Source organism: Alosa sapidissima, chromosome 9, assembly GCF_018492685.1.
Source record: "Alosa sapidissima isolate fAloSap1 chromosome 9, fAloSap1.pri, whole genome shotgun sequence".
NCBI lineage: Eukaryota > Metazoa > Chordata > Actinopteri > Clupeiformes > Clupeidae > Alosa > Alosa sapidissima.
This window is the reverse complement of record NC_055965.1, coordinates 23,502,877-23,527,010: the sequence shown is the minus strand read 5'-3', so window position 1 is coordinate 23,527,010 and position 24,134 is coordinate 23,502,877. Positions and strand designations below refer to the sequence as shown.

The following is a 24,134-nucleotide window of genomic DNA, read 5'->3' as shown; positions in this document are numbered from 1 at the left end:
AGCCACAGCCAGAAAGCGATCAGAGAGTTGGTGTGAGGAAGGCGGATATCATTTACTCACTCGTACTGTAATGCTGTCAGTATCATCAAGGTAAAGCAAAGACAACAGCGTTTCAAAAAGGGAATTATCTGAATTAACCGACTTTGATCACCGGACAATGAAGTTCCTGGTTATTGTGATCCTCTACCTCCTTAAAGGTAAGCCTCTGTTTCTCTTTGCTCATAATGAAATGTGGATGTCATAGCCATCGTCCAGTCCACTAACAGCTCAGCAGGGCTTAATTTGAGCCGGAACATGCCGGAACATGTTCCGGCACCTCCAACAGTGGATCCGGAGCCTTTTTTATTGGATCCGGCACCTCCTGTGTCACTATGAAAAATTAATCGCCTAAATGCCGCCGGGTTGCCACATGCACTGGCTTTCCCGGGAATGTTCTCTTTTTTAGTGACTGTCCTGGATAATTAATAATATTTCCCGGGACACAAATTGTCACGTTTTTTGGTAAAAAATGTAATTTCTGCTTGTTTCAAACGGTTTTGTTCTTGGTTGTGTTTATCGCATCAAATCCCGTGTAGCCTACGTACACAGACATAAAAGGCATGCTTTTTGGTGATTGGCAGCAAAAATAGAGTCTACATTATTACCTAGAACTGCCGTGCAACCACAGACCCAGATCCCACTTTGTAGTTATACGCGCCTGTCCTAGTTGCTCTGTAGGTTAATATAACAGCAGCAGGGAAAGAAGTCCAAAGCGAGTGCGTGTGTCTGTGTCAACGAGTGCATCAGGGCAAATATATAGGTATGAAACTATAGGAAATGTTTCAACATTGTATTCACCACAAGCATCACACACATTCCGGATTTTCACAAATCAAATGTGGCAACCCTAACGTGAGGTCATAGATTGCAAAAGGATATACAGTAGAACTGCACTGGACACGAGGTGTAGAGCAGGGGCCCTGGCAAGTAACTTTTCTTTTTCTTGGCCAATAGACATTGGGCCATAGACCAGAATAGCCTACAGTATATTTAAACGCAGCTCGGCCTATCAGTCCACACACATCTCCACAAACAGCTCAGTGTTTGTTTATGTTACTCTCTCTCTTTCCTTCCATCATGTGATACACTTCATTTACCTGTTTCTCCATTCCATCTGACTCTATCTCTCTCTCTTTCCTTCCATGAAGTGATACACTTCATCTACCTGTTTTTCCATTCCATCTGACTCTCTCTCTCTCTCTCCCTCTATCAAGTGATACACTTCATCTACCTGTTTTTCCATTCTATCTGACTCTCTCAATCTCTCTCTACACCCCTTCTAAACGTCTTAAAATACCTCCTAATTCAATATGATATACTGTATTGTCATGTCAACTTTCAGTATCTACTGTATCTTAATAAGAGCCAGGCAACCGCAGCCTACATCTCTCACATTCAACAGTCAAACATGCACATCGGTCATTAATGACTAACTTATGAGAGGGAAAAACACATGTTCTGTGCCTTCCTTTGGCAGGTGGGATTTGTGGATTAAACTTGACAGAGTATGCAGGTCAATCCATCATTATCAAGTGTAACTACACAAGTGCACATGTGAATGAAGAAAAATATTTCTGCAAGGAAGGACACAACTTGTCCTGTGATAAACAAATCAGGAGCAATGTGTCAGAAAAGTGGTGGCAAAGCAAAGGCCGATTCTCTCTGTATGACAACACTGCCAAAAGCTTCTTGAAAGTGTCCATCAGAAACTTAACTGAGAGTGACAGCGGCAAATATCGGTGTGGAGTTGGTGGGAGAGAGATTAAAAGCACTGATGCATATTTGAACGTAATGGAGGGTGAGTAAAGGGATCTACTCTATGTGATTGTTGTTTGTGTTGAGTTGTTGTCTTACATGTCCCTCCCCTGATAAGCAGATGATAATAGTGTAATCAGGTCTTTCTGCTCACATGTATGCTCTGACTTACTTCACATTTGCATAAATAGTATAGGGTCACCATATCTTGGTACTTTTACATGATCAAGATCTGGAGTGAATTTTATATTTTTCACTTTCTTCAACGTTGCATCACTTTCTTCAACGTTGCATGATTGTAGGTTTTGCTTAAATTATGTTATTTTTGTTTAATATTGTTCAGGAGTTGTTATTGCTTGTGTTATTTTATTGTTGTTTTTAGTTTGTATGGAGTTTCAGTTACTTATTTAACAGAATGTTAAGAGTTGTATTTAAAACAATGCATTGCATTTGATAAAGCATTAATTTGGGTTGAAATAACCTTATTCAGCTGAAGTAATCATTTGCCATTTGTCTACAAATTGCACTGCAAAAAACTGGTCTAAAATAGGCTTAATGTTTTTTCTGAGAAATTCATATACATTTTATACATAGTTTGGTGTTCTGTTTAATTTACAGGTAAAACAGAATCCAGAATACCTCCTGTGTATGAGGGATATACAGGAAAAAACATCTCTATTATGTGCCCTTATGACCTGGGGAAGTACGGAAATGTAATGAAATACTTTTGTAAAAATGAAGCAGTTGCATGTACGGATAGAATAAGAACAGGGATAAAAGATCAATGGATCGAACCTCAAAAAGATTCCAGAGGTAAAGATAGGTTCTATCTCTATGACAACACCACTGGAGGATTCTTCATGGTGAACATCACCAACCTCACTACAGAGGATGCTGGGACGTACTGGTGTGGTGTCCACGTCTCTTTTCAGAACTCTCCTCTCTCAGTGGACAACCTCACTGAAGTAATACTCAACGTGAAGAATGGTAGTATTTACACTGTAGAGTTTGTGATTTTATATTGATAAATGTGTACAGTGTTTGCAACATTATTTTATTATCTTAAGTGAAGTTCAATTAGTTACCAGCAAAATGAGCTATTCCAATCAAATAGTATTGCTTAAAGATGAATGCACTGTAATGAATTATAATAATTTTATAATTTTACAGGATCCCATAAAGACGATTCAAACGATATTTCACCAGGTAAGTACGGTGTGTATATGTGTTTGTATGTGTGTGCATGTTAGTGTGTGTGTCTGTGTTAGTGTGTGTGTGTGTGTGTGTGTGTGTTTGTGTGAACAACATTATCTTGACAAAATACTGCAACAGACAATAATTGTACAGGATCTCTGGCAGATGAGTCATGGATTTATCGAACTGGTGCTGTGGTTCTATGTCTCTCTGTGTGTTTGTATAAGTACATCTGTGTAAGTTTGTATAAGTACATGTGTGTGCATGCAGGGTGCGATTTGTGTAAAAACCAGAGGGGGGGATGATTTTGAATGAGTTTGTAACCCCCCCCCCCAAAAAAAAATAATTTTCCACCTTTGTAACATTTTAGTTTTAGTTTACCGTGGTGTATGACTTTAAACAGCGAGTGTGCTTGGTATGATGATCAGCTCCTCTAATGCAGGGTAGGACTACGTTTTGACAAGCATACAAATTCACCTTGTTCTTGCCCCATCTGAAATGACTTCTCTACTTTTGCTGCCTCCATCCTTTCTGTATTTGTTGTGTAAATAAACATGTTGTATATGATGGCACTGAAGTCTTATGTTAGTGAATTGGCTAACAGTGTTAGTTGGTAACCAAATAGCCTACACATTGTGCTACACGCTGCGTAGGCTACGTGCATTCTCTCTCCTGCTGATTTGCGCTCAGTAGCCAAGTGTGTAATATTGCAAAAGTTGAAAAAATAAATGTGTTTATTGTAGCCTACAGAAAATAAATAGCCTACTATCATACTGTCAGTTGTAATTGGCTACAGTGCAGTGAAGAGTTTGGAGAGTAAAGTTATAGGGCAACTTGAAGTTTTATGAAAATAATTTACGAACTACAACATAAAGACCATGAAGCTTCTATTTCTTACAGCTGTTAAAACACCCGCTAGATAGTTTAAATACCCACCAACATTCGTTTTTGCAGTACAGATTATTTCTGAAAGTTATTTGTCTACTAGGCCTAGCCTACTGGCTGATTTATCAAACGGGTGCTTTCTCGTTCGTCCTCCGCAAACTACAGGTGTTTCGGTAGAGAGCCATTGAATAAGCAATGCCAAGCAATTTCTGTAACACTTTTTGTGACATTCAGCAAATATCTCCTCATTTACTGTAATGTAAGTTCCTTCGGACAATAGGCCTACGTTCTACTCTACGTGCAGTTGTCCTCAGTTGCATCAGTTTTCTAATTTTGAAGGTTCTAAAATATGACGATATGCTTCACTGAATCCTTCTCGTTTTCTTTCATTTGTCCAGCTAACTTTTCCATTGAAACTAGCCATTTATGATGGATTACACACTCGACATTCTGAAACGTCCTGCACGATCAAGGCCAAATTAAGTTATCACGCAGCCACTGTGTCAGCAGCATGAGTGCTGACGGTGACGGTGCGTTTCTGATGTCAGATTATTATGTAGGCTAGCCTACTAGACTGGTCTCACGTTGCAGCGCTTTACTTATATGAAGTAGCATTAATCAATATGAGGGGCAGAGGGGGATAAATGTTGTCCCCCCCGACAATAAAAATAATTTAGCAGAGGTAAGGATAGGAAAACCAGAGGGGGGGAAATCCTCACCATCCCCCCCTACAAATCGCACCCTGTGTGTATGTGTGTTTGTGTGCATGTGTGTGTGCGTGTGTGTGTGCGTGCGTGTGTGTGTGTATGTGTGTGTGTGTGTGCGTGCGAGCGTGTGTGTGTGTGTGCGTGCGTGTGTGTGTGTGTGTGTGTGTGTGCGTGTGTGTGTGCGTGCATATGTGTGTGTGTGTAATTATGTGTCCTTCAGGCATTACGGCCCCACTCTTCATGACTCTGGTCGTGGTGGCTGCGCTGGTGTTTGGAGCCGCATTCTTCTTTTGTTGGCAACACAGAAGGAACAACAGTAAAGGTGGATCTCAATGCCCATGTCACTTACACACACACACACACATACACACACACACACTGAGGCTTGTCCATTGAGGAAGGGGATGAGCTATCTGGATCTTAATGTCCATTATACATTTTTAGGATCGAGTTGAACAATGCATTTTCTTGATACATAAAATATGTGATTTGGGAAAGTACAGTCATTATGTCGATTGTGTTGTGAGAGAGGGTCACTTACAAAAGGAACTTTAACCCTCTAGGCAATTTAAATTTAAAATTGATTTTGCTTAATCTCTGCTTGTGCTTGTGCTCTTCTTCAGGTCTGGCGACTGATTCTAACCTTGAAGAACACAACAACCAACAAGATGTAAGAGAAACACTCGGAACATTCGGAAGTTATTGAGCGCTTTGATTCTCCATACAAGCTAAAATAGATAGATTACATGATAAAAAAATGCAATGTTGTCACTACAATTTAGGACATCATTCTATAAGTCTATTTGCTTATTTGCCCCCCCCCCCCCCCCCTCTCTCTCTCTCTCTCAGTCCGGCCACAGAGATTGTGAGTATGAGGAGATACAGGAACCCACCCACCCTCTCAACAGAGCTGGAACCGAAGACAACGCTGTTTATGCCAACGCTCAATTACCCACAAACCTCTCTGACAACCACACATACTCTACTGACTTACCCACAATGCAGTCTGATAATGCAACATGCTCCACTGCTCGATTACCCACTATGCACTCTGTTGATGCAACATATTCTATGGCTCAATTACCCAAAATGCAATCTGATAATGCAACATATTCTATGGCTCAATTGCCCAAAATGCAATCTGATAATGCAACATATTCTATGGCTCAATTGCCCAAAATGCAATCTGATAATGCAACATATTCTATGGCTCAATTGCCCAAAATGCAATCTACTCTGCATACTCAAGTCTTCAATTTCCCAACAACCCTGGTGGTGACTCCACTGTTACCTTACCCAGAAACCCCACAGACTGCATCACATATAGCACTGTTCAATTACCCATAACACGTTCTGCCTGACACCACTGATATTATGCATGAATCCATTTCACTGAGCTGAATGTACTGATTCTAGGAAAAAATGACAAACAGTTATATAGACAAAAATATTACTCACAATTGTGTCTAGAAACCATCATAGCTCGGTCAGAAATAGTAACTTTTGTTGTTGAAATGACTCAACTTTGCACGTGTTAATGATGTTTCGCGGCATGTAAAGTGATCATTCATAATACGCTGTCTAGAAACACCTGATAAACGGTTCTCCTGACAGTTGGCCACCCTTTATATGTGAAGTGTCTTTAAGTGTTTTACTACAATTTATCTATCAATAACATTATTTTGAATTCTTCATGTTGTTCCTTTCTGAGCCTTGTGTGTCATACTTTGTGTGTAATTTTCAGTGAATAATATTTTGTGCCACTTTTTGTTAACACATTAATAAATATGTGTCTAACCAGCCAAGCCGTTCTGCTCATTTTTTAAGCTAATCATGGAATAAGGGGTTACCCCAAAAATTAGAACAAATTGCTTTTCCCTTAGTCACCAGCAGAGGAAGGATGGAGTAGGAAGGCAGGCAAGCCAAGGAAAAAAAAGTGAATGGTGCCGTTCTACCACTGGGGCAAAACCACTGGGGACAGAAGTCAAACAAAAATATAAGAGTGCTCACTCTGATATTGTGCACAGATATGTGTTTGGCAGAGACATACTGCACACTTCTAAACAGTCAGTGTAGCTGGGAGGAGGGAGAATTCTTCTTCCGGGGGGGGGGGGGGGGTTGCGGTTACTTGTTCCACTTAGTTATCTACTTGACAGAGATGTCAACTCAGTGAACTTACAAACATTTCCATCTGTGAATTAAATCCAAGAAGGTGGAAACTTCCTGTTTTTACCATGGCTTACTCATGCTACTTGTATTCCTCTCTCTCTCTCTCTCTCTCTCTCTTTGACCACAGTTTGTATCTTTCTCATAATATTAAACATATTTGATAGCAAACATATTTTGCATCATTATTATGCATTTAGTTAGACGTTACACTTTGCAATTCCTCTCTCTCTCTTTTTTCTCTCTCTCCCTCTATCTTTCCCTATCATTCTCTCAAGCCCACATTGACCATTTGGAGCAATGTGAACTAGCCTCACATCTAACCACAGCTCAGAGCAGCATGACAGGACAGCTACATGACAGTTTGAAAGAGAGGGCAGAATGAGACACACACACACAAACACACAAAACACGCACACACACACACAAACAGGAAGAGAGGACAGAGGATGTGTTCTTTAATCGGACCATCAAGAGCTCATCTGGTGTGGATGACATATGTGAGTACACATGCACACACAGACACCTCAAACACACTCCCACACAGTCCAAACATATTTTTAAACAGTTGCAAAATGAGGCACGAGGGCAACTGTCTCTACTTCACAACCAGTTAAAAAAAAGGGAAGCCAACACGAAAACAGCCAACTCTGAAAAGCTAAAGCTGCAAGCCACTGCCGGGTTTCTAGCCACAGCCAGAAAGCGATCAGAGAGTTGGTGTGAGGAAGGCGGATATCATATACTCACTCGTACTGTAATGCTGTCAGTATCATCAAGGTAAAGCAAAGACAACAGCGTTTCAAAAAGGGAATTATCTGAATTAACCGACTTTGATCACCGGACAATGAAGTTCCTGGTTATTGTGATCCTCTACCTCCTTAAAGGGAAGCCTCTATTCCTCTTTGCTCATGAAATGTGGATATCATAGCCATCATCCAGTCCACTAACAGCTCAGCAGGGCTTAATTTGATCCGGAACATCTAACATTGGATCCGGAACCTTTTTTTATTGGATCCGGCACCTCCTGTGTCACTATGAAAAATGAATCGTCTAAATACCACCGGGTTGCCACATGCACTGGATTTCCCGGGAATGTTCTCTTTTTTGAGTGACTGTCCCGGATAATTAATAATATTTCACAAATTGTCCCAGTTTTTGGTGAAAATTAATTTCTGCTTGTTTCAAACGGTTTTGTTCTTGGTAGTGTTTATTGTATCAAATCCTGTTGGCTTTTTGGTGATTGGCAGCAAAAATAGAGTCTACATTATTACCTAGAACTGCCGTGCAACCACAGACCCAGATCCCACTTTGTAGTTATACGCGCCTGTCCTAGTTGCTCTGTAGGCTAATATAACAGCAGCAGGGAAAGGAGTCCAAAGCAAGTGTGTGTGTCTGTGTCAATGAGTGCATCAGGGCAAATATATAGGTATGAAACTATAGGAAATGTTTCAACATTGTATTCACCACAAGCATCACACACATTCCGGCAGTGGCGTGCACAGACATTTTGGGGGGCAGGTGCTCAGGAGAGGGGGGGGGGGGGGGGCACTTTTTAGCGCACGTGGAACACTTAATTATAAAAAAAAATACACGCACATGTTGAATGAAATTTGACTTGTGCTGCAATTAGTAAATCAATATACAATAAAGACAATAAAGAGACCAAAATGTGTTCATTTATGTTGCCTAACAAAACCTATACAACAGAAAACGTTCGTCTTAACACATAGATTTGCAATTGCAAACTCTACCGAAATTATTTGTAGCCTATGTGGTCGTCCTCACGTTATCTATCATTGACTTGGGCTACAGCGTAAAACTTTATCAGGTGACCAGTTGGCTAAAAATGCTTAGTTGTTTGATGCTGTATGAGACATTTTACTGCACAACAAAATGATTACACGTTGGGCTTAGAGGGCAAACTGTACGATTTTACTTGATCTGTAAGACAATAAAGAGACCAAACAGTACGAGAAGGAGTTATAGTGGGCTACTGACTGTTGTCATTACATGAATGCAGATGGGCATTTTTCAAAGGTAATGGGGAACTTCCCGTTTCTTCTGTCACAAATGAATGTGTTAATATATGTTGCCTAACAAAACATATACAACAGAAAACATTCTTCTTAACACGTACATTTGCAAAATCTACCGAAATTATTTGTATGTGGTCGTCACGTTATCTGTCATTGATTTGGGCTACAGCGTAAAACTTTATCTAGCTTCATCTAACTAGTTTATCAGGTGACCAGTCAGCAAAAATGCTTGTTTGGTGCTGAATGAGACATTTTACTGCACAACAAAATTATTACATGTTGGGCTTAGAGGGCAAACTGTAAGATTTTGCTTGATCTGTATGTTACCTGGCTGATGGGGCACGGGAGAAGCAGCCTGTCAGCGACCATGCCTGCTATCTGAAGATGCTTACTGAACTGCTATGGCGCTGCGCATCTGGCGTGCCCTGCGCGCGACCGCGCGAGTTCACGTGACAAAGGAAGAGAGATAGGCTGGTCGGGTGTGCGCAAGGAGGTGGCTCATTTCGGGGCATTGTTTCAGTAATTTTTAATGGCTCAGGTTTTCAAAAGATAATTTCAAAACCGACCTCAGTAAAATCTTAATAATATTAATAATTAAAAAAAATAAATAAAAAAAAACAAGTTTCAAAAGGGCATTTTCGTTGATAAAGGGCAAACTTCCTAGTGCTTTAGCACCACCTAGTGTCTATGTATGCACGCCTATGCATCCCGGATTTTCACAAATCAAATGTGGCAACCCTAACGTGAGGTCATAGATTGCAAAAGGATATAGAACTGCACTGGACACGAGGTGTAGAGCAGGGGCCGGCAAGTAACTTTTCTTTTTCTTGGCCATTAGACAGTGGGCCATAGACCAGAGTAGCCTATATTTAAATGCAGCTCGGCCTATCAGTCCACACACATCTCCACTAACAGCTCAGTGTTTGTTTATGTTACTCTCTCTCTTTCCTTCCATCATGTGATACACTTCATTTACCTGTTTCTCCATTCCATCTTCCTCTCCCTCTATCAAGTGATACACTTCATCTACCTGTTTTTCCATTCTATCTGACTCTATCTGTCACTCTCTCTTTCCCCCATCCACCCGTCATCCACTCTATCTCTCTCTCTCCCATATTGAGTGATACAATTTGATCTACCTGTCTTTTCATTCTATCTGACTATCAATCTGTCTCTACACCCGTTCTAATCGTCTTAAAAATATCTCCTAATTCAATGATATACTGTATTGTCATGTCAACTTTCAGTGTCTGTCTCAATAAGAGCCAGGCAACCGCAGCCTACATCTCTCACTAGTATGAGGCAGGTAAACATTCAACAGTCAAACACGCACAGTGGTCATTAATGACTAACTTATGAGAGGGAAACACATGTTCTGTTCCTTCCTTTGGCAGGTGGGAGTTGGGGATTAAACTTGACAGAGTATGCAGGTCAATCCATCATTATCAAGTGTAACTACACAAGTGCACCTGTGAATGACGAAAAATATTTCTGCAAGGAAGGACACAACTTGTCCTGTGATGAGCAAATCAGGAGCAATGTGTCAGAAAAGTGGTGGCAAAGCAAAGGCCGATTCTCTCTGTATGACAACACTGCCAAAAGCTTCTTTAAAGTGTCCATCAGAAACTTAACTGAGAGTGACAGCGGCAAATACCGGTGTGGAGTTGGTGGGAGAGAGATTAAAAGCACTGATGCATATTTGAACGTAATGGAGGGTGAGTAAAGGGATCTACTCTATGTGATTGTTGTTTGTGTTGAGTTGTTGTCTTACATGTACCTCCCCTGATAAGCAGATGATAATAGTGTAATCAGGTCTTTCTGCTCACATGTATGCTCTGACTTACTTCACATTTGCATAAATAGTATAGGGTCACCATATCTTGATACTTTTACATGATCAAGATCTGGAGTGAATTTTATATTTTTCACTTTTTTCAACGTTGCATGATTGTAGGTTTTGCTTCAATTATGTTATTTTTGTTTAACATTGTTCAAGAGTTGTTATTGCTTGTGTTATTTTATTGTTGTTTTTAGTTTGTATGGATTTTCAGTTACTTATTTTACAGAATGTTAAGAGTTGTAATTAAAACAATGCATTGCATTTGATAAAGCATTCATTTGGGTCGAAATTACCTTATTCAGCTGAAGTAATCATTTGCCATTTGTCTACAAATCTGGTCTAAAATAGGCTTAATCTTTTTTCTGAGAAATTCATATACATTTTATGCATAGTTTGGTGTTCTGTTTAATTTACAGGTCAAACAGAATCCAGGAAACCTCCTGTGTATGAGGGATATACAGGAGAAAACATCTCTATTATGTGCCCTTATGACCTGGGGAAGTACAGAAATGTAATGAAATACTTTTGTAAAAATTAAGCAGTTGCGTGTATCAGTAGCGTAAGAACAGAGAAAAAAGATCAATGGTTCAATCCTGAAAAAGATTCCAGAGGTAAAGATAGGTTCTATTTCTATGACAACACCACTGGAGGATTCTTCATGGTGAACATCACCAACCTCACTACAGAGGATGTTGGGACGTACTGGTGTGGTGTCCATGTCTCTTTTCAGCAGAACTCTCCTCTCTCAGTGGACAACCTCACTGAAGTAATACTCAACGTGAAGAATGGTAGTATTTAGATTTTGTGATTTTATATTGATAAATGTATGTGTAAAAAATATTATTGCTTAAAGATGAATGTAATGAATTATAATAATTTTATAATTTTACAGGATCCCATGAAGACGATTCAAACGTTCTTTCACCAGGTAAGTACGGTGTGTATATGTGTTTGTATGTGTGTGCATGTTAGTGTGTCTGTGTTAGTGTGTGTGTGTGTGTTTGTGTGTGTGTGTGTGTGTGTGTGTGTGTGTGTGTTTGTGTGTGTGTGTATGCCAACAAAATTATCTTCACAAATTACTACAACAGACAATAATTTTACTGGATCTCTGACAAATGAGTCATGGGTTTATTGAACTGGTGCTGTGGTTCTATGTCTCTCTATGTGTTTGTATAAGTACATCTGTTGGAAGGATGCCCAGTATGTAAGAGTGTATGTGTGTGTGTGTGTATGTGTGTGTGTGTGCGCGTGCGTGCGTGCGTGCGTGTGTGCGTGCGTGTGTGTGTGTAATTATGTGTCCTTCAGGCATTACGGCCCCACTCTTCATCACTCTGGTCTTGGTGGCGCTGGTGTTTGGAGCCGCACTCTTCTTTTGTTGGCAACACAGAAGGAACAACAGTAAAGGTGGATCTCAATGCCCATGTCGACACACACACACACACACACACACACACACACTCACACACACACACACAGATAGAATAACGCACTTTTTAAAAGGACTGAAGACTCAGGTGGAAGCGGCCGCTTTGTCTGGGAAATGCGTGAGTCGGGAGAGCACGCCACGAAATCGCCATTTAATGCTGAGTTGGTGAGCTATTTGAACTTGTGTTATCATTGTGTGTAACCTAGCTAATGCAGATCATTCAACCTAGTAATCAGTGCCGCTGTAATTGGAGAGGCGGCAGGCAGCGCAGTTTTCCGACCCTCGCACTTCCCGCCTGGGTAAATGTATGTTTCCTATGTTTGCTATACTGGTGTTTGTTTAAAGTATGCAGTTTTCATTGTGTTTGTATGCCATATAGTAAGGGTTTCCTTGTTCCCAACCTGCCTTGTTTCACGTTTGCAGTGCTGTGTGTACTGTTTGTTCATGGAGATTTCCTACTGGTGTGAGAGACTGGTGTGATTTATAAGCATATGTATGCGTGATATGGGGTGCTTGAACCTTTGGGTTTGTGGTAGTACAAGCCATATGTCTTTTATGAATTGCAAATAAATTATAATAACTATTATCTATTGTCTGCTTATTTTGAAGCCACTGATTTACCAGTTCCAGGTGATCTAGCTTAATAGCTGAATTTAATAGCTTTGAAACCTGTGTTACAACAGTCTAACAGCACTTGAACAAGATAAACTCTTTCTGACAGAGCCTGAACTCCAACACTGGTGATGGTGACCCTGTACTCAACAGTGCAGTTACCTGCACATCACCCTGAAAGGGAATTTAAGTGGTGAATCTCCTGTGATTATGCAACTGGGCTGTCCCTCCCATGTGTAAATAAATGATAACTTTACAGTATGTAATTCTGTCTTGTCATGCCTAGGCCTATGTAGTGGACAATGTTTTAAAATGTTTTAAACAAAACGAATTTCCTAAATAAATAAAATATAACTTTGTGCTAAATATTAAAGTTTATTCCAACTATTCCTCTCACTAACCCTTTTCAACCTCTCTGCTGATGATTAAAAACTGTTGTCTTGCTCTAACAACAACAAACACAGTAACAACATGTTGTCTGCATAGAGAAGGCGATGATGCCACTATCATTATGTCCTAGTCACACGAGGGGCCTGACATTGGTTTGACCATGCAATTTACTCAGGAGATTCCGCTGTGATCTGATGGTAATGTGTTTCTACAGTACATGCAATTTACTCATGAGATTCCGCTGTGATCTGATGGTAATGTGTTTCTACAGTACATGCAATTTACTCATGAGATTCCGCTGTGATCTGATGGTAATGTGTTTCTACAGTACATGCAATTTACTCATGAGATTCCGCTGTGATCTGATGGTAATGTGATTCTACAGTACATACAATGGTCAGCTTTTCACAATGATTTCTACATTTCTCTACAGCGCTTCACTCTGTCTGTGATCTGCATGTTGTCATGTGTATGCTTAGTGTCTGATGGGCCACATGACACAGAGGAAGAAAAGAGTGAGCACAGAGAGAGAGAGATCGAGGGGCCGTCTACACGACACCGTTTTTTGTGAAACTGGTGAGGTTTTGTTTTCGCCGGCAGTTTAGGAGACTGTAACCGAGAAGGGATTTCACATAGCAGTCACATACCTTGAAAATGAACTTTATTAGTTTAACAGTTGAATTGAAAACCGAATTGTCTGCAGTCTCCCTATTTCATGCGACTGCTTAACAAACTGTTCCAACAATGTTTTCTTCTATGCGATTCACGCAAATTAACGTGAAGCTTCTGCACGGCCGGCGCCATCGACTGGTCTGGCATATGCACTACAGCACATTTAGCCGGTTACACCTCTGTGTGTGCACGCAAGTTTTTTCTTTACCGGTGTCGTTAAAGGTGTGAAAGCGGTAAGAGAAAATTCACCCAGCGGTTTTGTGTAGACGTACCCTGAGAGAGAAAGAGAGAAAAGGGTGGGGGGCAGTATGGCAGGCAGGGATGTAACGGTGTGAAAATTTAACCTCACATTTATAGTGACCAAAATTATCACGGTTTTCGGTATTATCGCGGTATAAAAAGATATAGAGTGGCTATATGATACAGTACACGTTTTGCGGTGAAAATGTTACTTTTTTTAAAATGTAACCTAATCCATCAATTAGACAACAGAATCAGTAGGGTACTTGTTTTTTTTTTCATTGTACAGGCCTACTGTATGTCAAAAGCAGGCTCGGAAGAAGCTGGGAAGGATTAAACACACGGTTTCGACACCGTGGTAATCAACTGCGATAATTATGATATTTGAAATGAAAACGGTAATTGTTATCGTCAACATTTTTATCACAGTTTACCATTATACCGGTTATCATTACATCCCTAATGGCAGGGAAAGGTTACCATGGTAAAGCTGAATTGACTTTTATGGATGTCTCACTCAAAATACTTAATCTACATCAGCCTTTACCAGACAATGCAGCTTGTTGTTACAGGTATGAGAAATAGTGCTTAAGATGAACAGAGTTGAGGAAACTATAATCATATTCTGTTAAAAGTGTGCAAACACAGAGGGCAGCCGTGGCCCACTGGTTAGCACTCTGGACTTGTAACCGGTGGGCCGCGGCTGAAGTGCCCTTGAGCAAGGCACCTAACCCCTCACTGCTCCCCGAGCGCCCCTGTTGTAGCAGGCAACTCACTGCGCCGGGATTAGTGTGTGCTTCACCTCACTGTGTGTACACTGTGTGCTGTTTGTGTTTCACTAATTCACCGATTGGGTTAAATGCAGAGACCAAATTTCCCTCACGGGATCAAAAAAGTATATATACTTATATACTATATATATATATACACTGTTGAGTGTGAGAGGGCTGTATCTAGGGTCAATGCTTCCATGGTTACCCACTCTCTCGCTCTCCACTGTGGTGTGACCTCCCTTCCTCTATGTTTGGTTAAACACGTCGTCTTTCTACCATGACTCATTCTGCTTGTATACTTCTTTATCTCTCTCTCTCTTTCCACCTCTCTCTATATCTCTAACCTTCCCCCTACTCTCTTTTCCACATTCTCCCAAGCTCCCATTGGCCATTTGGAGGAATGAGAATGAATCAAATACACTCACATCTAACCACATCAGCTCACAGCAGCTCACCACCAACAAGTAGTTCTTCTATAAGAATGGTGTCAGTAAAAACATTCAACCCATTCTCTGAGGATGTAACTGAATATATTTCAACCCCATTCACTCCAACACCTCAAACTCATTGTAAGAAGTTGACTATTTTGACTATCTTTGAGTGTGTTTAAGGAACGTATCGACTTGGTTGGTGTGTTAATGACTGTGGTTCTAGAGTGTTGTCATGTAGTTATTTCTGAATTACAATTAATGAGTTAATTAATCTTCCTATGCGGCACAATGATGAGGTTCTTCTGCAGTACCTTTTGTGACCCTACGTTCTCCTCTTAGGTTTTCCTGTGGTTCTCCCCGTATCGATGACGATAGTGGTGTTGGGGTTTGGAATTGTTTTCTTCATCTGTGTCATGTGCCAGAAGAGAAGGAGTAGAGGTGGGAATATATTCCTCTTTTTCTCATCTTGTCTTCTCTCTTTCTCATCTCTCCTAAATCACACCTGGGCTCCTCTCTCTTTCTCTCTCACTCTCTCTTTCTCTCTCTCCCCTCTGAAGAACAGGAAGTTAATGTATCTCGTTAAGCAAGTATGCAACACCAATATCTAACTTCAATCCTAAAATGGATTTTCTGTAAGAGAAACATTCAGGTGTGGTGTGCTTGGTACAGGTTATTAAAAAGTGGTCTTCAGTTAAATTGAATTGAATTGAGTTTAAGATTCCTCCATAAAGACTATTTAATCTGTTGTTGCTGTTGTTGTTGTTTTTGTCTATTGTGTGTGTGTGTGTGTGTGTGTGTGTGTGTGTGTGTGTGTGTGTGTGAGTGATTAGAGCTGTCCTCTAACCATAGGAACACTGCTCAAGGCAACAACAGAGCGGTACGTAAACCTTAGTGTCTGAGGTAACATTTGTCCATCTTGCAAGAAAAAAAGATCTACAGTATGAGTATGGATTTATGTCATAAAGCTTCCTTTATTAATTTAAGTAGTATTTTACTGCACATGTGATCTTGTTTGTAAACACCTACTGTACATCCATGTTGTGTTCTCATCCTCAATTGTCACAGACAGCCTATACAGACGGGGTGTATGAGATTCAGGACACCAGCATCTCAGCAATTGGACACAACGCTGTCTACGCCCTGGCTCAACTGCCCACAAACCCCTCCAGTGACCCAACCTACTCGATTGTCCAATTACCCATAAGCCCTGGAGGTGACCCTACATACTCAACAGTGCAGTTACCTTCAGGTCCCTCTGAAGGCCCTGGCTATGCCTCTGTCACATTCCAGAAGAATCCATCTCCAAGTGACAATGAACTTTCCTGTGATTATGCAACTGTGAACTGTGTCTCCCATACGTAAATAAATGAGAACTTCTTGCTAAATGTTCCAGTTTATAGCAATTATTTTCCCCTCAAAAACCCCTCTGAAACTGCAGTCACTCTCAGGACAGTGAAACAAACAGCCATCCTCGATAATGAGAGGAGGATGCCACTGTGAGCAGAACATGTTGTGGGATGGCAATGCCTTTTGGGACTGGGATTCTCCTGTGATGTATGTTAAGACATGTGGTGTATACTACGAATCTCGATTAGTGGGTTAGCGAGGTATGTTGCGCTCAAAGCCAGGGTATGCTGTGACACGAAAGTTGATCTGTTTTAGCGTCGCTATATCACCATGGTATCTTATGCTTGCAACTAAACCTGGTCGGGGGGAGGTTATGTGCTAAGTTATAGCTCAAATCATGTAATCTACCGCCCACTGACCAATCAATTGTCTTGTAAAGCGAAGTTATCTCACGTGTAGGATTCTGTCATATATCTTACAGGTGGAGCTTCGCCTCTACAAACATTACGGATCTCAAATGCGCTTTGATAGTGTTGTGCGTGCAAATATGCCACTATGGACGTGCATACCATAAAACATCTGATGACAATCGATTTATTTGATGTTATAGGTTAGACACTAAAAATGACTGCAGTGTAGATTACACTATCACTCATAAATAATCACAATCATAAATGCGGAAGAAAATTGTTTTTTAATATAGGCGGTCTTGTGCGTCTCCACGCTTCATGATTGGCCAACGTCATCCCAACACCAAGAATGCGCACAGATCTGAGCTGAAAGCCTAGTTTGACAAATATATCACATAACTGCTATCATAGTATCACTTAATGTATACCCCTGAGTCAAGTCTTTGTGAAGCCTCGATATGTCTACATAGCCTAGATACTGTATGTCTAATGTGCTTCGTAGTATACCCCACTAAAATTGAGATGAAGTTGAGTTGTGTCAACAGTTGTGTCTTGTGCTAACCATTAAAAGTATGTCATATCATAGGAATGTGTGTTGTAGCTGTTCTTCACTGAGTAAATGAGTAAAAACATAAATAATGTGTTAAATGTGTTGTTTTAATCTGTTAATGTGTAAATAAAAATATAACAAATTCTACTATTTTGTTTTTAGTGGTGACTTTTATTCCAGCTATCAGTATCAGCACAAGTGCAGTTACTCTAACCAAAGTCCTTTTAGGCAAGTCCCTCAGGCGGCCATATTGCAACGCTTTTTGGGCACTTATCGGGCATCTGTTTCGGCAGAAATGCGCGTGCGCAAGGCTTCACGACACCAATCTTGCTCCAGCGGCGAGATCACAACACATGATTGGCAATATGTCTTCACAACACACCACATGATAGGCTCAATGTATTCATAACACAACACATGATTGGCTCAATGTATTCACATGTCGACGTTTTCGGTAGGGGTGGGGTACATGTAGACAACTGCCGTTACAAACTAACCCCATGTATTTCTATGGAGGATTTTTTGAGTGCCCTCCTTGTGTCTCCTCATTAGAAAGTCTCTGCTCTAACTAGAGGAAATGTAGTTTTTTCATCCACCTGTAGAGGCCACTGTCAACAAGGCAGAGCCAGAGCCGTATACAGAGAGAGTTTGGCCAACTAAGGAATTGAATGGTCTGAGCTATCCTGTTATGCTATTGGTTCTGAGGTGGTCACGTCATTCATGGACGCCATGTTAGATACCAACATTCATCAGATCCCCATTGACAGAGCCTTTTACATATTGTCAAATGAGGAAAATAACATATGCCAGTTAATGGTGAAAATAAGTGATTTATTTCAACATACTGTAGCATATAGCATATAGGGTTACGCTGTGTCATTTGAAATTTGACAATTGTAACACACTGAATGGATTAATATGGTATAACTGGTCACTGTTTATTCAAAATGTATTATTTCAATTAAAAATGTGTCATATTTCAAATACAGCTTGACTGCAACTCTGATATGCCAGTCTGTTTATTGTGTTGTGAGAGGAAGGGTCAGAATTGCGTCACTCTATACATTTTTGGTGAGTGTGTGTGTGTGTGTGTGTGTGTGTGTGTGTGTAGTGCAGTGTAGTGTGTGTGTAGTATGGGTAGTCTCTCTGTGTGTGTGTGTGTGAGTGTAGTGTGTGTGTGTAGTGTAGTGTGTATGTGTCTGCAGTGTAGTGCAGTGTAGTGTGTGTAGTATGGGTAGTCTCTGTGTGTGTGTGTGTGTGTGTGTGTGTGTGTGTCTAGTGTAGTATAGTCTGTGTGTGTGTGTGTGTGTTTGTGTGTGTGTGTGTGCGTGTCTAGTGTAGTATAGTCTGTGTGTGTGTGTGTGGGTATGTAGTTTAGTATAGTCTGTGTGTGTGTGTGTGTGTGTGTGTGTGTGTGTGTGTGTGTGTGTGTGTGTGTAGTATGGTTAGTCTCTGTGTGTGTTCATCCTTAGTGAACATTATAATTCTCTGAAGACCAAAAATAAACAGACAGAAAAAAGCCTGAGCAGCTAGAACACAAATGAGGTGTCAGACTGAGATAACGATCAGAGAGATGACGTGAGAAGGACAAACTGTACTCAGAATGTCAAACTGTCTTTGGGTTCAGTAGCCATTTCATGGGATGTTTATTCAATAAACATGTTGCCTGAGTTACAAACTGCTTCATCAATTCCACCTGTGTGTTTTATTCAGCAAAACAGCACATACTGTTAGACAAGTCAAGACAGTCGTGTCACAAAACGCTGTTCCAACTTCCACCTGTAGAGGGAAACCGTAGGAGGCCAGACAAGAAAAGAGAAGTAACTGGTTGCCACGACAACCATGTCAACCAACATGAATCTGCTCTTTATATACGTAAGTGTACTGGATTGATACATAAAGTGGTGACAAAGTTATTGCATGATAATCCTGCTCAAGGTCATTTGGTACAGGTTCATGTTTGTAGTTTTCCTCCATGCTGTCTCTTGTCATCTGAACATCATAACACCCCAGTAACACCCCTGCCCCCACCACCACCACACACACATATGAATGCACGCAGCATAAGCCAAAATGGTCACTCTAATGTGCTTTCCTCACCCATCTACAAAAAATGGTGAAATAATACAGTTTACAGTTTGATTGAACCTGAGCTGTTTTTCTCTTCACAAAAGCCAAATCATTGACACTGGTATTTCATCTCATCAGCCAATCAATTTTATATCATATTCCATCTCATCAGTCAATTAAATGCCCTTTCCCTCTGTGTTTCTATTAAGGAAACATGTTGATTAGTCTGGAAATGTTTATGGTTCGGTCCAAGCCCAACAGATCCAGGACTGTGTGTACAAACACCAGGTGTTTTTTTTTTAGCATTTGTGTGTAACACTGTCTGATGTGAGCTGGATGTAGATGTGAGGGCATGCTCAAACATAAACAGTTACGTCAAACGTCAAACGTCACAATCGTCCATATTTGGCACATTTTATTGAAAGGCAACAAATCGTTTGTTTTGTTATTCAGTTGAATGTACAGTAGTGTGCTGGGCTTGCACAGCTCATGCGATGCATCTGTGACTCATATCTACGTTAGACTCACGCAGCGACAGAATGCTTTAACAGGACATGGCTTGACTAGGAACAGGGGAGGAGGGTTGAAGCTGTCTGTTTTTACTCTCCTTCTATTTTTAACCATCTCTGTTTATGCTTTCAGGGAGTGGTGACGCATCAGAGAAGAGGGAAGATGTGGTTTTGGTGAGTTTTCTTCAGTATTTTGCATCATGGCAAAATGGAAATTAAAAGAAGGAATCATGTAATGAATGACCCTCTAAAACCTGATTAGGGTGTATTTGACTGTTGAGCCAACATGGATATTTTAGGGGAAATGTATTTCACTGATGCAGAGGACCGGGTGTTAAAAGTGCTACTGGTTAGAGACACTTCCAAAAATCCTTAGTGTCCAACTATCTTACCATCACATTAAACTAGACTATAAAGTATGTTGCCATTCATACCATTCTATTTCGTCTTTCAATTGAAGTTATTCCAAAACCCTACTGCCTTTACATGTTTCCACGTCCTACATGTCTGAAGTTGTTTCTCACCCACACAGAGGAAATGACAAACTCACTGTGACAGATAATGACGCTGTGCACACACCAGTAATATTAGATCATTGCCATCACAGTCTTTGTCAATTTGACAGTCTTTGACTTCTCTCTGCCTGGTGGCCCAGTGTCTTTACTCAGTGGACGGAATGAAGATTGTTTTTGTTCTCCTCGTCTGTCTGCTCTCAGGTATTGCTACTACACCTGCTATTGTGTTTGACTTGTGGTCTCAAATTGTGTTCTGCTGAAATATAAACTTCAGGCATTCATCATGATCATTTACACATGAATCATTTATCATTTATCATTTATACATGAATGTTCTGTAAGAATTAGCAACTGATGACCAGGGCATGTTTATTAATATACACTACTGAGATTAAAAAAACACATTCTTGAGTGTGTTAAATTTCGGCATAAAAAGGTTCACATTTATGAAATGACACTCTAGGAGTGCACGGAGGAGAAGGTAAAGACGGAGATGAAGTTGAAGATGAAGATAAAGACGAAGGCGATGACAGAGACGGTAACACTTCCACTGCTCCCCCCTACCCCACCTCCCCTCAAGATTCTAAATAAATTGTATGCACCATACTGTATGTAAGGGATGATGGACGACAAGCCGTTAAACTAGACAAAGTTAATACACGTTCTAGATAGTAAAAAAAAAGTGTATTAACTTTGTCTATTCGAACGGGTGTGAAGTCCATTATGGTTGGTTCTTTTTCTTCCCCATGTGGTTCACTTTGGATTCCAATTCATGAGGAGTTCTTTGATCCTTTGACTCTGTGTTTAGGATGCATTTGTCACCTGCGGTACCTTCTGCTGTTCTGCTCTCACTGTGTGATGTTCTTCTGCAGGTTCTTCTGTGGGTCTCTCTGTCTTCCTGACCCTGGTGGTGGTGGCGCTGTGTGGAATCGCTCTCTTCTTCTGGGTAAAGTACAGGAAGAGCAGGGGCAGAGGTGAGAAAAATATTCCTCCTCCTCTTTCTCTCTCTCTCTCTTTCTCTCTCTCCCTATCTTCTCCTTCCACTCTCATTTTCTTTATCTCAGTTGCTCTCTTGTGCTCATCCTCTCTCTTTCTGATCTACATACGTCAAAGCAAGTCCACAACAAAATACTCATGTGGCTTCACTGAGTGATTTTTTTTTAATTATAGTAAAGCTACAGCTTTGCATACATTCTATACAGCTAGATCTGAACCTCACCTTTAGCTGAAGTGACTCTTCCTTTGTATGAGTTTGCTACCTTTCATGAAGGACATTGTAACAATTAATATAAACATTCATACAATGTACTAAGTACATAATTTTCTTTTATTTTGTATGTGTTAGACCACATTGATACTCAGGGGCGTAGATTTGCGTGGGGACCGAAGGACGTGTCCACACCAATGTCAAATTATGACTGAAATGTCCCCACCAATATTCAGGTTGAATTGGGGGAAAAAGCGCTCACATGCGCTACACAAAGAGTTAAATCATTTCTCACTTCAGTGCTGCGGATCATCTCGTACAGATCTTGTAATGTGCAGTAGCCAATAAGGGTAAATCGTGCTGATTTGAAGTTACCTATAATAACTACCAGTGAGCCGCAATCATGCGCAGCATGGCACAGTGCTTCAGCTTCACTACAAGGCATATGAAGTGCGTCCAAATTCACCCATTCTTCTAATCATCTTCAACTTAACACTTCAAAGACCAAGGAGATGGTGGTGGATTTCCGCAGGTCTAAGCCCACTCTGCTACCAGTCCACATTGATGGGGTCAATGTGGAGGTGGTTAGCACCTACAAGTATCTGGGTCTCCACCTGGACAATAAACTGGACTGGTCAGCCAACACTGATGCACTCTACAAGAAAGGGCAGAGCAGGCTGTACTTCCTGAGGAGGCTGCGGTCCTTCAATGTGTGCAGTAAGATCCTCAGGATGTTCTACCAGTCTGTTGTTGCCAGCGTCCTCTTCTATGCAGTAGTATGCTGGGGAGGAAGCACAAGGAAGAAGGATGTGGGGCGAATTGACAGGCTGGTAAGGAAAGCTGGCTCTGTAGTGGGAGCTGAACTGGAGTGTATCACTTCACTATCTGACAAAAGGACCCTGAACAAACTGATCAACATCTTGGACAATGAGTGTCACCCACTCTACAGCAAGAGCCTGATCAGCTGGAGACTTCGCTCACTGCCTTGCACAACTGACAGAGCCCAGGGCCATTGAACTGTTCAATGCCTTACTTAAGGGAAGAGGAGAGATAGACTTCTCTGCATAGTCTGTCTGCCTCTTCATCCCCTCCATGTTTGGTACTGTCTGTCCACTAGCCACTTGTACCACTATCTTTATGCCTCACTGTTTGCGTGCTATATTAGCACATTAGCACATATGCCACAGCCGAACTGTGGCCACACTTATACATTTTCTTAAATAGTTAAATATATAGATATATAGACTTTACTTTACTTTATTTCTGCATTGTTGCACTGTTGACTTACTCATTTGCACTATCACCATGACCACTATCACCATTGCACTACCACCATGACACTCATTCACACAGAGCACCTTAGAGCACCTTACCATACCTTACTACGCACAGAGAATCACAGGCTCAGTCCCTGCCTCAGTCATTGCAAGCGCCTCTGATTTATTAATCACCACTATGTGGATACTGTTTTTAGAATTGATTTAGATTAAGTGTTAGTATAATTTGTATTTTTGTAATTTGTATTTTAGTATATTTTTATATATTGTATTAAGTGTTAGTATAATTTGTATTTTAGTATATTTAGCATATTCTTTATCTTCTACTGTCCTTACTGCTTAGTTGTGTTTTTATATTATATACTTTAATTACAGTGCATGAAAATGCACTGCACTGTTCTTCCTAGGCTTCTTATTATGACCGCCGCGCAGCGAAGCGGCGGTCATATAGGTTTAGTCAGATTTTTTATTTTTTTTTATTTAATTTTTTTTCTTTTTCGCATGCCCAAATTTCCGTCAATGATTCCCGGGACACTGAAAGACCGGGGTACACGAAACTTGGTGGACATGTAACCCCACATGGATAGCATGGAACCATCGTTTTTCGTTTTGATCTGTAGCCCCCCCGCTGAATTGGACCCCCCGAAAGGAGGGTAGGGCAGACACAGTTTTCTGTGAATATCTCGAAAACCGTAGGGTTTAGGAGGACCATTTTTTTTTGTATGTTGATCTCAAGGGGCCATGTCAACCCATTCCATAACCACTCATTTCATGTATAGCGCCACCTAGTTAAACACAAAAAAGTAAAAATGAGGTGGTGTAATTGAAGGTATCTGTGACCTAACATAGTCAAAACTGCACGAAATTGGAAGTGCAGGATCATTATGACACCCTCTGTATGCACGCCAAGTTTTGTGGAATTCCGTTCATGGGGGACCACACAATAAATTAATTTATGTTACTATACACCAACTGGCCTGTAGGTGGCCGGAGACAGTTTTCTGTGAATATCTCGAGAACCGTAGGGCCTAGGAGGTCCACCTTTTTTTTGTATGTTGGTCTTAAGGGGGCATGTCAACCCAT

General features: G+C 40.8%; 2 protein-coding genes and 1 long non-coding RNA gene across 3 annotated transcripts in view; all 3 read left to right on the top strand.

The window, feature by feature from the left end:
• The first annotated feature begins 6 nt into the window (after nt 1–6).
• On the top strand, nt 7–6,338 carry LOC121719480 (CMRF35-like molecule 8). Its single transcript, XM_042105172.1, has 7 exons — nt 7–197; nt 1,517–1,837; nt 2,413–2,781; nt 2,965–3,000; nt 4,801–4,902; nt 5,204–5,250; nt 5,430–6,338. The coding sequence occupies exons 1-7, from the start codon at nt 158–160 to the stop codon at nt 5,925–5,927; spliced, it is 1,413 nt and encodes a 470-aa protein (XP_041961106.1). The 5' UTR covers nt 7–157; the 3' UTR covers nt 5,928–6,338.
• A 1,163-nt stretch (nt 6,339–7,501) lies between these two features.
• The window catches only part of LOC121719492 (polymeric immunoglobulin receptor-like), a 69,931-nt gene continuing 53,298 nt past the window's right edge, over nt 7,502–24,134 (top strand). The window contains exon 1 of the mRNA XM_042105190.1: nt 7,502–7,630. Coding sequence (XP_041961124.1) covers nt 7,591–7,630 — 40 coding nt within the window. The 5' untranslated portion in view covers nt 7,502–7,590. The remainder of the gene's footprint in view (nt 7,631–24,134) is intronic.
• On the top strand, nt 10,181–12,022 carry LOC121719705. The gene is made up of 4 exons (XR_006034319.1): nt 10,181–10,497; nt 11,039–11,410; nt 11,515–11,550; nt 11,928–12,022. It is a non-coding gene; the product is annotated as an uncharacterized LOC121719705 (long non-coding RNA).